We start from the raw sequence: 14,752 nt of genomic DNA, 5'->3' as shown, positions 1-14,752 counted from the left end.
AGTTATTTAAGTTGTCAGTGAGTGCTGGGCCACTCTGTATATATATACTTTCAAAATGTCTTATAAACCATCCATTTCTATATTGAAAATTTTAAATAATGCATTACTATTATCATAATTTTCATTTATACGTTACATTTACAATAATCATAGTAAATCTAGGTAATAGGATTGTAGTACACTTTCGATGCGAACATTTATTTTTTCATTTAATTAATTTAAAATTCAATAAGAATTTTGTATCTTTTCATATTTATTATGATGTAATTTTTGTGAAGTTATATTCACTTATTTAAATCATTTATTGTTATTATGTTATATTTATCTTAAATCATTTCTTGTTTATTTATTGGATCTAATGTTTTTAAAAAATTTAGCTACAGAAATTCGTATGAATGAATACAGTTCTTAATTTATAATGGTATTAACTAGACATAATGTATTACTTTGACGATATCTTGTTTTATATCTTTGATGAACCAAATTTTTACTGCACATATTACCAAAGATGTTTTATTTTGTAAGATCGTATTTATTTTTTTTACTCGTCATTTTATTACGAATACAATAAATATACATTCATTACAAAATACATTATGATAATTATTTTTGAATTTGAAAATTTATTGGACTAGTTTTTATATACATAAGTTTAAATTATATCAATATAAAAACATGAATATCTCATCAAGTTCGCTTTGTTAATAAAATAATATAATATATCCCATTGGAAATCTTAATAATTTCTAATAACATGCTTATGATTTTTATGGTGCAGTCGTCGGACAACTTTGCAAAACTCAGTTGAATATAAACTTCATAGCGTTAGATCTGTTCATAGTCAATTATCACACAAATGACTTGGCGTATTTTTTTGAATAAAACTGTAACATGGATTCTGTGAATTCCTCGTTCATATGAAATTCTTTCATAGAGAGAGATCTAGGCTTTGCTGCAGACACTTTGTCAGCAATGGCGTCGACGACACTGGACAGTTCTCCGTCGTCTCTATGAACATATATTGCACCGATGGTGCGTCTCAAAATTGGTTTCTTTCGATTTGCCTTCAGTCTTTTCTTTCGTTTCAGTACTATACCCGCTTTGTTGTTGAAGTACTTCATTGAATTACTATAGTCAAACGCTTGGCACATTCTGCCGGAGAGAAGCGCTTTGTAACCGTCCCTAAATCTATGATTGAATATAGCATACAGTAACGGATTAATGGACGAGTTTGCAGTACCCAGCCATTGAGCTATTGGTAGTATTGCTAAAGTGAAACGCTGAACAGTTGGCGACATGGGCACAAATTTAATACAAGTGAATACAACGTACAGTGGCAACCATGAAACTGCAAACAACACCACCACATACAGAATCATTGTAATCACCTTCATTTTAGACCTTTGTACCATGCTAGCACTGTTGTGCATTGGCTCACCGGGTACTTTTCGACAGCTAACTTTTAACCAAATGAACAAGTAACACACTGCGATTATTGACAAAGGCAAAATATAACACATCAACAGATTTGCAAACACATAGTACCAGTTTCCATATTCCGGAGTTGGCCATGATTCCACACATATCTGTAAATAAAATTATCATTAGTTGCTTGTTTAACGTGTTCAGTTTAAGTTTTAGTGCATTGATTAAAGTAACTTGACTTTAATTTACTTTTTTAACATTTACTAAGAACATTTAGATATCTTTAAGTATGTGTTTGACGTTGATAATGGTAACACTATTCCCGAAATCAACGTATCCGCGATTTTTTAGAAATATTTTGTGGCTTTTCGAGTCAAATATTATTAATAGTTTAACATTAATTATAATCATAAACAATATTAGTCTCGAGCGATCAAATTTTATTGTATACTCAATAAATATCAATTATAATAAAATGGCTAAAATAGAATTACTTGGCGATCACTTCCTTCTTCCATGAGTTGCACATCAAAATACAGTGCCCAGGGAATAGTAATTATAAGAGATATTATCCATACAACGAAAACAGCTCGTTTGCAAATGCCTTTACCCACTGGATTCATCGGAAAACATATAGACATGCATCGCTCCACTGATATCGCCACCAGAAAATTTATCGATGCATTGACAGAAACTCCTTGAAAGTATGGCACCAGTTTGCAAATTGTTAATCCCAACCGCCACTCTAAAAATACATTTAGTTAATTTTTATAAAATCATAAGTGCACATTGGGGTTACTTAAACAGAATTAGCTCATTCAATAATGAAATTAATTTTATATTATCTGATTATAATTGTATATATTATTTACATTTTTTATATTAGTCAGGTTATTATTAATAGTAATTAACGCATATTTTAATATTACCAGAAACATAAAATTAATATTAGTTTAAATAAATATCAAGCACTTTCTAAGAAAAATCAAAAATTGTGTCTATGAATTTTATTTAAAGTATGGTATTAAAGTGATATACGTAAAAAACAAACAAATTATATGCTATTTAAATTTCAAAAAATTTTTTTTTTTTTGAAGTCTTATAACTTAGTAAATATTCAACTAATTTTGATACCATTTAAAATATTACTAATAAAATATACATTTTAAAAGATATAAAATTAAAACAAAATTTTATAACAATATTAATATCATTCACACAATTTACTAGCCATAATTATTTATTTATTAAAATTATTTTAATACATTCTTTAAGCTAATAGCTGTGACATTATTGATAATTTTAATAAGAACTTTTTATTTATAACAAATGAGTATTTTATAATTCTGTTATTATAAAAAAGTACATGTTTATTTTTATGTTACCTTGATGATTTTTAATAAAAAAACATTTTTTTAAATAGTAAAACATTAGTTGCACATGTATATTAAATGTTTATATAATTTAGAAAGAGAAAAAATAATGTAAATATTTATAGAAAACCTAGAAATATGATATAATGAAAGCATATGGATTGAAAGAGTATACAAAGGTACATAAAGTATACATAAAAACATTGTTAGATCCACACATTTTTCAAAAAAAACACACCAAATTTAAAAACAAAAATAGCATTTTTTTTTAACTATGGCAGCCATTTACTCATAGAAGAAAAGTTATCGAGGCAATTTTCTTTAACAGATAGTACATAATACAGAGTGGCCCACCACTCACTGACAACTTAAATAACTTTTGATCCAGTTAATATTTTTAGTTGATTTTTTTTTTAAATAAAAGTTAGACGTTAGGTCCATAGCTATATCTCAATAATTAATTTTTTTACATTTTATTAAAAATATTAATTATTTTTAAATTTTAAATAAAATGTAAAAAAAAAATCTAAGATAGCTATTTTGTAGAGTAGAATTTAAGAAAAATTTTAGTAAAAAAATATCTTATTAATATTCAGTAGTAAATATTCTGTAGCGTTTTGAAGTTTGTGAAAATTTAAATTTTCATGTATTATTTTACGGTATTAAACATTGAAATACGTATTGAGAAAAGGACAGAAGAAAACGCTATCTTTTCATGATTACTATAATTTGGAGGTGTGTAACTTTTTCCATGAAAATGACTTATACTTTTGAATGAGAGTGATAAGTAATAATTGCCTTATCTAATTTCTTATCATGGTATTAATGCCAAGTTTGTAATGTATACACATTATCATCATATGTATACACAGGAGAAGGGTAGCCCTCTATTTTGAATGTATTTTTTTTTTTTACGCTACTCCTTAATTTTTTTTTTAATAGTCAAAAAAATGAGCTGTGCAAAATTTGGGACCGATCCATATAGGATAACCCGTACATCCAGGTCTATTATGTTGAGTTGAAGAGGCAAAATTAATAGAAATAACTGATCTATGTCTAATAACTTTTTTTTGCTTAACTTAGAATTATGAAAATAAAACTCAAATCAAGCAAATTTTACAAGAAATTCAAAAATAATAACTTCAATGTAGTTTTCTTAATAAATAGCCCACAAAAACACTACATACAGTAAAAAACATGTAAAAGTCTTAAAAATATGTTATAACGGATTTTGTTGATTTTTACTTATTTATTTTCATTTTATTCTTTGGAAAACGCATATTCGTTTAAAAAAAAGTTCTAAAAGTTAAATTTTTTATGCCAAATACGATAATTATGTTAGATTTATTATTTTATGGACAGTTAATTAATGATTAATTACAAACCTAACAAAATTTATTGTATTATTACATTTTGCCGTATTATTGTATCAATTTTGGTTTACTGAATTGCTTTAAGATAGTTCCAATTGTATTATCATTAAAGATAAGCATATTTGTGTTATTTTCATTTGACTAACATAAATTGGCGACTTCTACAAAAACACGCTGGTCGAATTACAGTTAGCCACAAAGAAAAAGTAGATGCTTTTACATTAAAGTTAAAAACTTGTTTGATATTGCACATACTGATGCTTTAAGCCTTATAAAAATAGATGAAGATAGACTATTTTTGATAAGTCAAAGAGAAGAAGGGCGACCAGGATTTTTGCATGAGATTTCTAATGAAATTAACTATAATAAATATTATTTCTTATAAAAATATTGTGTTGTTCCATACATTTTTCAAAATGTTATAACATTATAAAGTTAAAAATGTAAAATATGATATCGAGAATTTTAACACAAAAATAGCATACGACAATCATATTAAGCGTGAAGAAAAAATAAAGTTTTTTTTTCACAAGAAAGTATATTACATAAGCTTTAATTTAAGATGTATTTTTCATTTTCAAAGTTAAGTTGAAAAAGTTAATTTTTTAAAAAAGTTATCATTTTGAAACCCCTTCCTGTGTGCTGGTTAAGGGTCAAATGTTCACAAAAATATATAAAATGATAGGTAAATACCTATGGTATCTATAAAAAAAAATATATATAATCATTCGGTTTTTTTAATAAAAGTTATGGCAATTTTAAGTAAAAAAAAATTGAAAAAATATCGAAAATTAGCGATTTTTAAATTTGTAATTTTTTGGGGAATTTCCCCCGTTTACGGGGAACGAGAGAGTTTTTTCAAATTTTGAGGGTAATGTCTTTGACTAAATACGATTTGTGATCTTTTGACATATTTTTCATCAAAATCGGTCCAGCGAGAGTTGAGATTGAGCGTATACAGATACAAAAAAAAAAAATAAAAAATAAAAAACACATTATAGTAAAAGTAATACCTTCTTAGTTTCGCATCGAAGCTAAAATAAATTAAATTGTAAATAATGATATTGCCAACTTAAACAATGTAAATTATTCAGTAGTGTTTATTATTCTCTCTTGGAATTTTAATAATTTTTGTCTAGTGCTAAAGCACGTTGAACAATGTTTGCTTTTCGGGTCTTACATTTTTGTAAAAAACTGACCTTTATATGGCACAAGTTTTTTGTTAAATGTCTCACAACAATATCCCAATTTATTCTACCAGTGATAGATGAAATACTCTGCAAGGAACAAGCTAAAGTAATTTCTATAAACAAGTTTTATTTCAAATCACGTATATGAACTTTATCATGTTTGTTGAATTCTCAACGTGTTAGTTGTGGCACCAATAAACTTCTGGAATTTAGTATCCAAAAAAGATTTAATGTAATCTTAGACATAAATAACTAAAAAATATTCTTATATTTTATAACGCTTTTAATACAAATTATCATATGTTTGAATAAAAAAATTAATAACATGTATGATATAAGTTTTATGAAGATTAATTAAATTATATTTTGTTGATAATTGTATTTTGTTACACGGAATTAAGATTTTCTTATAATATATTTATTTAAAATTACTTAAATATCTTATTTTTTACTAAATTTTTTTTAAAATCAAAACACTTTAAGTCTGTTATAAGTGATGACAGTTATTTGGACTAGTATAAAAGGTCTGTGTAAACTTAATAATGAAGGAGTTTCTTTTTATATGTTGGTATAATTTTTAGTGTCATTTTTTTATATTTACGTGCATAATAATAAAATATCAGTAAATTATTCAAGAAAAATAAAATATTTTTAATTAAGCAGCATTATTAGTACATTAATTTTATTAATTGAGAAATTACGAAAAAAAAAAAAAATAATAATAATAATACCAACTTTTTTTATTAGAATTATTTTTTTTTTTAATTACTTTTTTTTTTTTTAACAAAGATACTCAAAGTTGTTTACATCTATAATAGTATGTGATATAATAAATATGCGAACGAAAAGTTGATAAATGACAAATGGTTTGTAATAATTAAGATTGTACAATCACATAATGTTGATATTACCTACACGGAAATAAACAAATTAAATTTGTCTAGTACGTCGCTAAATAGTATATAATGATAAACGGCTTTTTCTTGTTTAAAGATGACATGAGTTACTATGTTTAATATAAACTAACGGAAAAAGAAGAATGAGGAAATTACAGATTTTACTAGCCGGGAGCAAACAATTTATCTTCGTTCGCCCTTTGACCGTCACATGACAAACTTCAAGTTCCATTAGATTTATCTTTCATATGAATATTTAGAAAATATTTATTACACTATGTATTACTGATAAAACATACTCATAATACCAATGTAAAGCAATATTATGTTAATAGCGAACACTCCGTGCAATTTTAAATCGACTCAAATAGTCTCATTGACATAACCCATACGCCTGTTTAAAAATAGATAAGAAAAGTTTTGAGACTTAACTTTTTTCGAACTGATTAAAATTCTTATTCTAGAAATACGTGACACGGCGCATTTTAAAAACTTACTAAATTATATGGATTTCAAGGAAATATTCAAAGGAAAAGAGGATTTAAATATTTTTAGAGCACAGTATAGTTTAAAAAAATAGAGAAGGTTTACAAATTGAAGTGCAATCTTATTCCATGAACTTTTTTTACGAGTTTTTTCTTTTTTTAGCTTACTTTTAAGTTCAAAAACTACCTTAAGTTTTTGGAGATTAGGCACATTGGTCCATTTGAACGATTTCCGAAAAAAATTAATTTACACATAACAAATAAAAATTTTAATTTAGTGTTGTATTTGATAACAGTATTTACACGCGATGAATGAACAATAATAATACTACAAATAATTTTACTTCTATAGTCTTTTTTTAAATCGTATTTTAAAGGTGATTTGAAATTACAGTACAGATCATAACATAATAATATGACAAAAATAAAATATTCATGTCTTCTTATTAAATTACTTATGTATTAAATATATTATACAGAAAAAAATTATTTGTACACGTAATAAATAACATATATATTTCTAAAAAAAGAATATATTTTTTTATAACAGAGTTAAGCAATTACTTATCTTTTTAATTATTAATAAGTAAAAAACAACGTATTTAATTTCGATTGGGTAATGCTGCGGTAATAAGATTATATTATTCTTGTTGAGAGCTATTCTTAAGATTTATCAATTTTAATACTCTAATATATTATAACAATTCTTTTAAAATGAATGTTATTCAATAACAGTTAATCTAATTAATTAATTTAACTTGAGTGGATCTAATTTATAAACGAAAATATAGTTTCGTCATTTATTTTCAATTACAATTATGTTTTATTCTGTAAATAATATATTTTAACCGTCTAAGCAACTTCAAATTAACGTACCTGTTGTAATGCTGCTAATTAACGTAAATGGTATGCAAACTACAACAACAAGCAAATCAGCCACGGCCAAGTTAACAATGAATATGTTAGTAGGAGATGACTGCATTCTTACATTCTTGTATATTACTAACACCACTGATGTGTTTCCAATAAAACCAATTACAAATACAGTTATGTACGCAATACACACAACAATAGTTACTCCGATTGAATATCGCATTTCATTTTGCAGCCAACCATCAACAGACTCGCCCCAAAATTCTGTATTTTCTCTGTAAAAATGGATTTTTAAATTTAAACTATGAAAAAACTATTTGGAAATGAACAAATGTTAATTTAGATTAACTAAAACTAATTTTTTGTCAATTATTTTTTATGTATTTATTTGGAGTCTTCATATTTCAAAAACTACACTCAATGACTATCAAAATAATCACATCTTACTGTTATTCGTAAACTATTACGATAATTTAGTTTATTCTATGAAAATAAAAAAACGTACCCAAGTAATATGTACAATTTATACAATTCTTTTTATTACACCACCAAACTTATAACTAATGACAATATATAAAGTTTATAACAGACGAAAAAAAATGTAACATTGATATTTTTTTTAATTTTATAAATAAAAGAAAAATGAGTTTTTAAATGAAAAACTAATTCATAAATTTCTTTGAAAGATAAACCAAAATAAATTTAAAACAGTGAATAATTACAACAGATATTTTAAAACTTAAAAAATTAAATACGTTGAAAGTAGTAACGTTCAAAGAAGTGATAAAAACTTTTTAAATTATATCTTAAGTATAGAAAATATTTTTTTTCTAACTAATCATTAAAAGGGCATCTCTATATTGGCCACACATACTAACGTATATGTAAACTTATGATTTCCGAGTCAATACTAATTATTTTGTAACGCTTCGTTAACAGGCCGCTACATTTAAGTTAAGTATTGTATTGAGATCATGTTCTATAAATATGGGGAAATTATTTATCCAAAATTATTGATTGTGATTCTTCGTAGGTTGTCTTTATCAATGGAATAAACAAACAGTGTGTTATTTATTTCATCAGTACAGTTTACCGAACAGTATATTTTAGGCGTAGAAACATCAGTTTTGCAGCTTTTTGTAGGCGTATAAGTCAAAGAGCCAACGGATTTCATTGTCATCTGCGTGAATTAATTGCACGACCAACTCGGTTAACGGCGTAAATGATCTATCGACAAATACCTGCTGTCCATTATCAAGCTAATAACATTTACTTAGAAAAGCTGTGCTAATTGAGTCATTATGTTTTTAAGTTACTACAGCATATCATAGCTCATCGTCAATAAATATAGGAGAATACATCTTGGGATATAAAACTACCACCTTTTTTGTTAGCTCTACGCAATAGGCGCAACGAGATTACTGGATGCACACCGTCCGTACTCGTATTAGGTAGATGGACCTGTTCCTCTTCTGTCCCACCTCCCTAGCACAGCCGGAACCCCCGGACCAGTAAGATCCCCCACATCCCAAGCATCTGTCGACAAATACTTGCTGTCCATTATTAAGTTAATAACATATACTTAGTAATGCTGCGCTAACTGAGTCATTATGTTTTTAAGTTACTACAGCATATGATAGCTCATAGTCTTTAAATATAAGAAAATAGTCTGGCCGAAGCTACAGAAAATCTCGTTTATGAAATCAACCCGTCGTATCTCCATAAATGGGACAAACAAGCAGTTTATTATTCTCTTCGTTGACAGAGTTAATCAACCTCATATCGTTGATTGTTGAAATATAAGCACCAGAGTTGGATGTAATCACAACGAGCTTAGAATAGACGTGTACAGTTTCAAATTTTTCTGAATATTCAGGCTGAGACATATTACATGTATTGTCGTCAAACTCCAACACACTTGTAATAGACTGAGCGAATGCTGAGCGTTGAGAATTTTCAGTAGTATCTTCAATAAGTCCAACATGATTTTATTTTTCTCACCATGTAAGTTTATGTTAGTTAGATGTTTATAAACAAATACTAAATTTCTATTAGGAATAAATAAACTTTAATTGAGTATCACTCCATCAATCGATTCACGATGTTTAAATGTTTTGATCGCATAATCATTTTTTCACGACCAAGAAATCGCTGAGGTTTACAAAAGACGTTCCTATATGAATATAGCTCATTGAAGTGAGTTTACGAACAGCGTACAAGGTTCCTCTATGTCAAAATGTTCCACCATGTTATCAAGTAATGGTGTCGTCTCTGAGTTTTCACATATATCATCCAAGTATTTGTAAATTGTCTTTTTCTATAACAGCATCTAAAATAGCGTCATCAACTTGAATACATTGGTCCCTGGTAAGTTTTTTATTTTTAATCTGCAAGTCCGTAGAAATAGGCTTAATGAATTTTTACTATATCACTGACTATAACTCATACTATAACTATAACTCTCAAATTACTCACGAAAACAAATCATTACGGTGCAATTAAAACTAACTGAATTAATTTAATGTTCAGCGTTAAGTGTATCAGTCACAACGATTCCATTAAGATTTTTTTCTAAATTTTTATGGGTACGGTTATAATGACTGGCATAAATTTGGTCAATTTCATGTCACCAAATCAAACAAACAATACATATAAATGTTTCCAATACAACTGTTATACTTAATAGAACTGTATAAAAGAAAAACAAATAATCACATATTAAAATTTCATACCGATTTTTTTTATTTTACGTCACTAACTCAAAATTTACATAAACTTCCAACACGAACTAAAGCAAATTATGATTTGAATGTCTATTTATATGAATTTAATTTCTAAGATTCAATGCCAAAGTTTGTAAAATAAACAAGATTATTGTTTAATTTAATGTAAAAAAAATCATAGCTGTATACACTAGTTAAACTTTATATCACCCATTATAATAGATTTGTTTTAGTCAATTATAAAAAAGTTTTTTTTTATTTTAAATTAAAAATAAGTGATTACTATACTTTATGTATTTACTTTGAAAAACAAGATTAAATAACTGTATTTTGAAATATAAGTCATTAAATCTATAGTTAAATTAGTTGAAAAATCTATCAAATGTAATTATATCAATAATAAAATATTAAATAAGATTCAAAATATTTCCATAGATTGTTTAATTTTAATTAAAATAAAATTAAATCTTCATTAAATAACTATTTTTATACGAAATAACCCTAATATTTATTAATCTTATGTATACATTATAAAAATAAAATGATAAAGGGTAAAATAATATAAAAAATAACATCCAGAAAAGGCATTTTTGAAATAGAACCGTTTAATTTTTTTATATAAGAATTTTAAATTTTAAAATCGATTAAAAAAAAAAATTCATTTATTGAAAGGTATTTTTAATTCAATTATTGTTAGATGTATTATATATTGAGTGAATCCATGCCAAATCATCCAGAAGTGGTTGCACGACCACCTCATTCTTTCTTAAATTAATGAAAAATTATTTCTATGTGCCAATTAATTGAAATAATATATACGACTTCAGTAGTTTTTATTTTTAAATAAAACAATTTGTAACAGTAGTTATTAAAATAATAAGTGTAGATATTAATAAAGTCCAACTAACATACAGTTTTTCAGTGGCGTATCTATGATTTTAGGGTTTAGGGAGCAGCTTTCAATTTATAGTTTTATATGAAAAATATACTAAGTAGTACTAAAATTTTGATAAAAATTTTTTTTTTCGCACTTTAAATAGATTTCTTATTTCTTCTAATGTATTTGATTCGTCAATAAATACTTTGAAAACATTAGAAATTAATGATTTTAATTGTCTGTATGGAGAACATGGTATAAGTAACTGTTTCATTGATAAATTAGAATGTTTTTTCAATTTTTGAGGGTAATATCTTCAACTAGATACGAATTGTAGTCATTTGACGTTTCGTTGAAAAAAGTAGGTCAAGTTAAAGCAGAGAAAATAAATGATAGTCACAAAAAAATATCTTCTCATCTTTGCATCGAAGCTAAAACTTAAAATATAATAAAATAATTTTAATATGAATAAAAAATTTCTTCTCGCGAGTGGCGCTACAGTAATGGGATCCTTATCTTTATTGAAGTAATTGAATCTAAATGAGATAAAAAACAAAGGAGCTGAAAATTTATCCTAACTTTAATAGAATTAAGAAAAAAATGCAAAAAATTCCTTGCCATACGCGGGTTGGAACTCCAAGCGCGTATTACACAAGTTTTACTGACTCGGCAACTGTACGTCGCTAACGTCGGCTGAAAAAAAATGGCGAATTGAAATTAACAATAATCAAGACATGTTAACTTTTTTTTTTTTTAATAATAATGTATAGAAAATATTAAATAATGAGTAGTCCATAAGAAGTTCTTTATAGCAAATAAAATTTTTTAATTTTACTATAACTTTTAGTTTTAAACAACAACTTATAAAAATATATTAAAAACAACATTATATTTGCATCTACAGTAGCATGACATATTAATAGTGTTAGCATAAAGGGTTATTCGACCCGCATCGCTGTTTATCAGCTCAGGAAATTAATTTATTCTAATCATTAAATATATTGTTTGAGATAATTTGGATGATCATTACAAGAATCGCAATATTTTTAAGACCTAAATTTTTTTTAGTTATAATAATGTTAACCCCTCTAGTTAATTATCTTACATCATTCAAAATATTCTGTATCCGCCTTTAGCACTAACCAGAGTAGTTAAAATACTTACGATCGGAAATCAGATAATAAAGTTGTTGATAAAAAGTATTTGTAATTGATTATTTATGTGATTGATAAAAATACATTACAAATGATTATTTATGTTCATCTAATATAATAAAAAATATGCCTAAGCATAAAAATTATTAGGGATCAGAAAATTTCCCTACTCGCCCCTCTATAAATACGCCCCTACAGATAGTATAAAAAGAAAAAAGGAATCAGTAAGAATAGTTTTTAACAGATAAAGACTATTAATCCGAACGTTTAATGCGCATTGTTAGTAAAATTAATATTTCATCTAGATAAAATAATATACCGCTTTTGGGTATATTAATTTTCTGAGAAATAATTTAAATACATAAATTGTAGAAAGAATATTTGTACATCATGAAGTTTAAGAAAGATTTAAAAAACTATTTTATCTAATGTTTTACAATAACTCCCTAGGAGAGTGACTAATTACTTAAAATTCTCATATAATATATCAAAAAGCGTAAAGTTTTCAAAGTAAATAATGAATAGCCTGTTGTACCAAGTGTATCTTTTACATTAATCAAACGCACGAAATTGCACAGAATTCCTATGATTTATACTTCATTACATTAAATACACATATTTTACTAGTTATATTTATCGAAATGAATATTGACGACCAATTATTTGTATGTTATATATCATACATAATATAATGAATAATACCAAAATCACTAATTATCTATCATTAATGTTATAATAGTAAATCGTGATTGATGCCAGGATTTTTACGCAATTAAAATATTGAAAAATGTGTGCATAAATATGCTGTAAAATATAAAATATGCAAAAAATAAAAGACTGTACTCTAAAAAATATGTGAAATATCATACTATAATTGCATGGCGTAAAATAAATTAGTTAAAATAATATTTCACTTCATTTTGCTTAAATTTTGGTAAACTATTACATATAGTTTCATTGTAATAATGAATAAAAACATAATATAAATTTAAACTAGTCCAACATGAATCATATAATTCGAAAATTTATTTAATATTTTGAAAACATAGTTAGTTAATTTTAACTATATTTCAAAACATTATTGACATTATTATTTTCTTAGTTAGATCAATTTTTTTAATTTATAACCCAGTAATGTAAAGTTGATATTCTTATAAAGTATAAGAAATGAATTAAAAAAATACTTAATATTTAATGAATCAAAAAATATATGAAACTAAAAAGTACCAAAAAGGATTTTTTTAACATAACTATTATTTCGAGACAAATCGAGTAGCTATTAAAAGAATCACCTGTATTTCGTTATCTAAATTTATCATAAGTCATTGATAGCTAGAACATTTTTTTAGTAAGGACAGCTGTTGTAACTCAAAAATATAAATAAGTTTTAATAATATGATACAATAATATGAGTAATAAAATTATTCCATAATTTTTATCACGTTAATACTACTATTACAAAACAACCCCCTTCGTTTTAATATATATTGGATTGACATGAAAATTTGCAAATTTGTTCCCTGAAAATATTTTTAACTAACACTTAAATCATTTATATATATATAACTTTATTTGTTGCAAAAAATTTTAAATGGGGTATTTACCTACTCCCTTCAATTTAACTACAGTGTTTGACCTAAAATATATACAAAATAATTGGAAAAAAAAATTTGAAATACAATATTGTAACAACACGTAAAACTTTTTACACCAAAGTATCATTTTTTGTTTAACTTAATGGTTGTTTACATATAGAAGACAAAAAGTCGGTAAAAAATTTTTTTAACTTATAATACGTAACAAAAACTTTAATTTAACATATGTTTAAAGATCCCAGTATTGCTGGAACATTTTCAAAAGTTAAATTGAAAAAGTTTTACTTTTTATACGTATGTTTCCAGTATTGGACGCCTCCTATATAAGGGAAAATTGTCCGATTTAAAAAAAAAGTATGTCGGTAAAAGGAGTATATATAAAGTATTTAGAAACAAAAATTTTTGTTGATCTATACATTTTTCAAAAGTTTTTAAAAAATTTAAAGTTGTAATAATAAAATCGAAAATTTTAACACGAAACAGCATGTTTATAACTACGGTAGCCATTTGCAAATAGAAGATAAATCGTCGGAACGATTATTTTTTTTAATTTATAGTAAGTAACATAAGCTTTAATTTAACATATGTTTAAAGGATGCAGTATTTTCGGAACATTTTCAAAACTTAAGCTGAAAAAATGATAAAAAAAATTGTTTTGATTCGTTCATTTTTCNTATAAAAAAAATTGTTTTGATTCGTTCATTTTACAAACATTTATGAAAACATACTGAGTGATTTTTTTATCATAACCCACTCAATTACTTACAAAATAAATATAATTTAAACAT

At 25.4% G+C, this 14,752-nt stretch overlaps 1 protein-coding gene across 5 annotated transcripts in view; it reads right to left on the bottom strand.

Annotated features, from left to right (window-relative positions):
- Positions 1-448: 448 nt before the first annotated feature.
- The window catches only part of LOC126905545 (neuropeptide SIFamide receptor-like), a 24,939-nt gene continuing 10,635 nt past the window's right edge, over positions 449-14,752 (bottom strand). For all 5 annotated transcript variants that reach the window (XM_050685338.1, XM_050685339.1, XM_050685341.1 and 2 more), the window contains 3 exons: positions 7,619-7,890; positions 1,920-2,170; positions 449-1,586 (listed from right to left, as the gene is read on the bottom strand). In XM_050685338.1, the coding sequence (XP_050541295.1) occupies positions 849-1,586; positions 1,920-2,170; positions 7,619-7,890 (1,261 nt within the window). In that variant the 3' untranslated portion in view covers positions 449-848. The remainder of the gene's footprint in view (positions 1,587-1,919; positions 2,171-7,618; positions 7,891-14,752) is intronic.

Source organism: Daktulosphaira vitifoliae, unplaced genomic scaffold (assembly GCF_025091365.1).
Source record: "Daktulosphaira vitifoliae isolate Bord-2020 unplaced genomic scaffold, ASM2509136v1 Scaffold_4, whole genome shotgun sequence".
NCBI classification, from domain to species: domain Eukaryota; kingdom Metazoa; phylum Arthropoda; class Insecta; order Hemiptera; family Phylloxeridae; genus Daktulosphaira; species Daktulosphaira vitifoliae.
The sequence above is the reverse complement of the archived record's forward strand: the minus strand, read 5'-3'. Positions and strand labels throughout refer to the sequence as shown.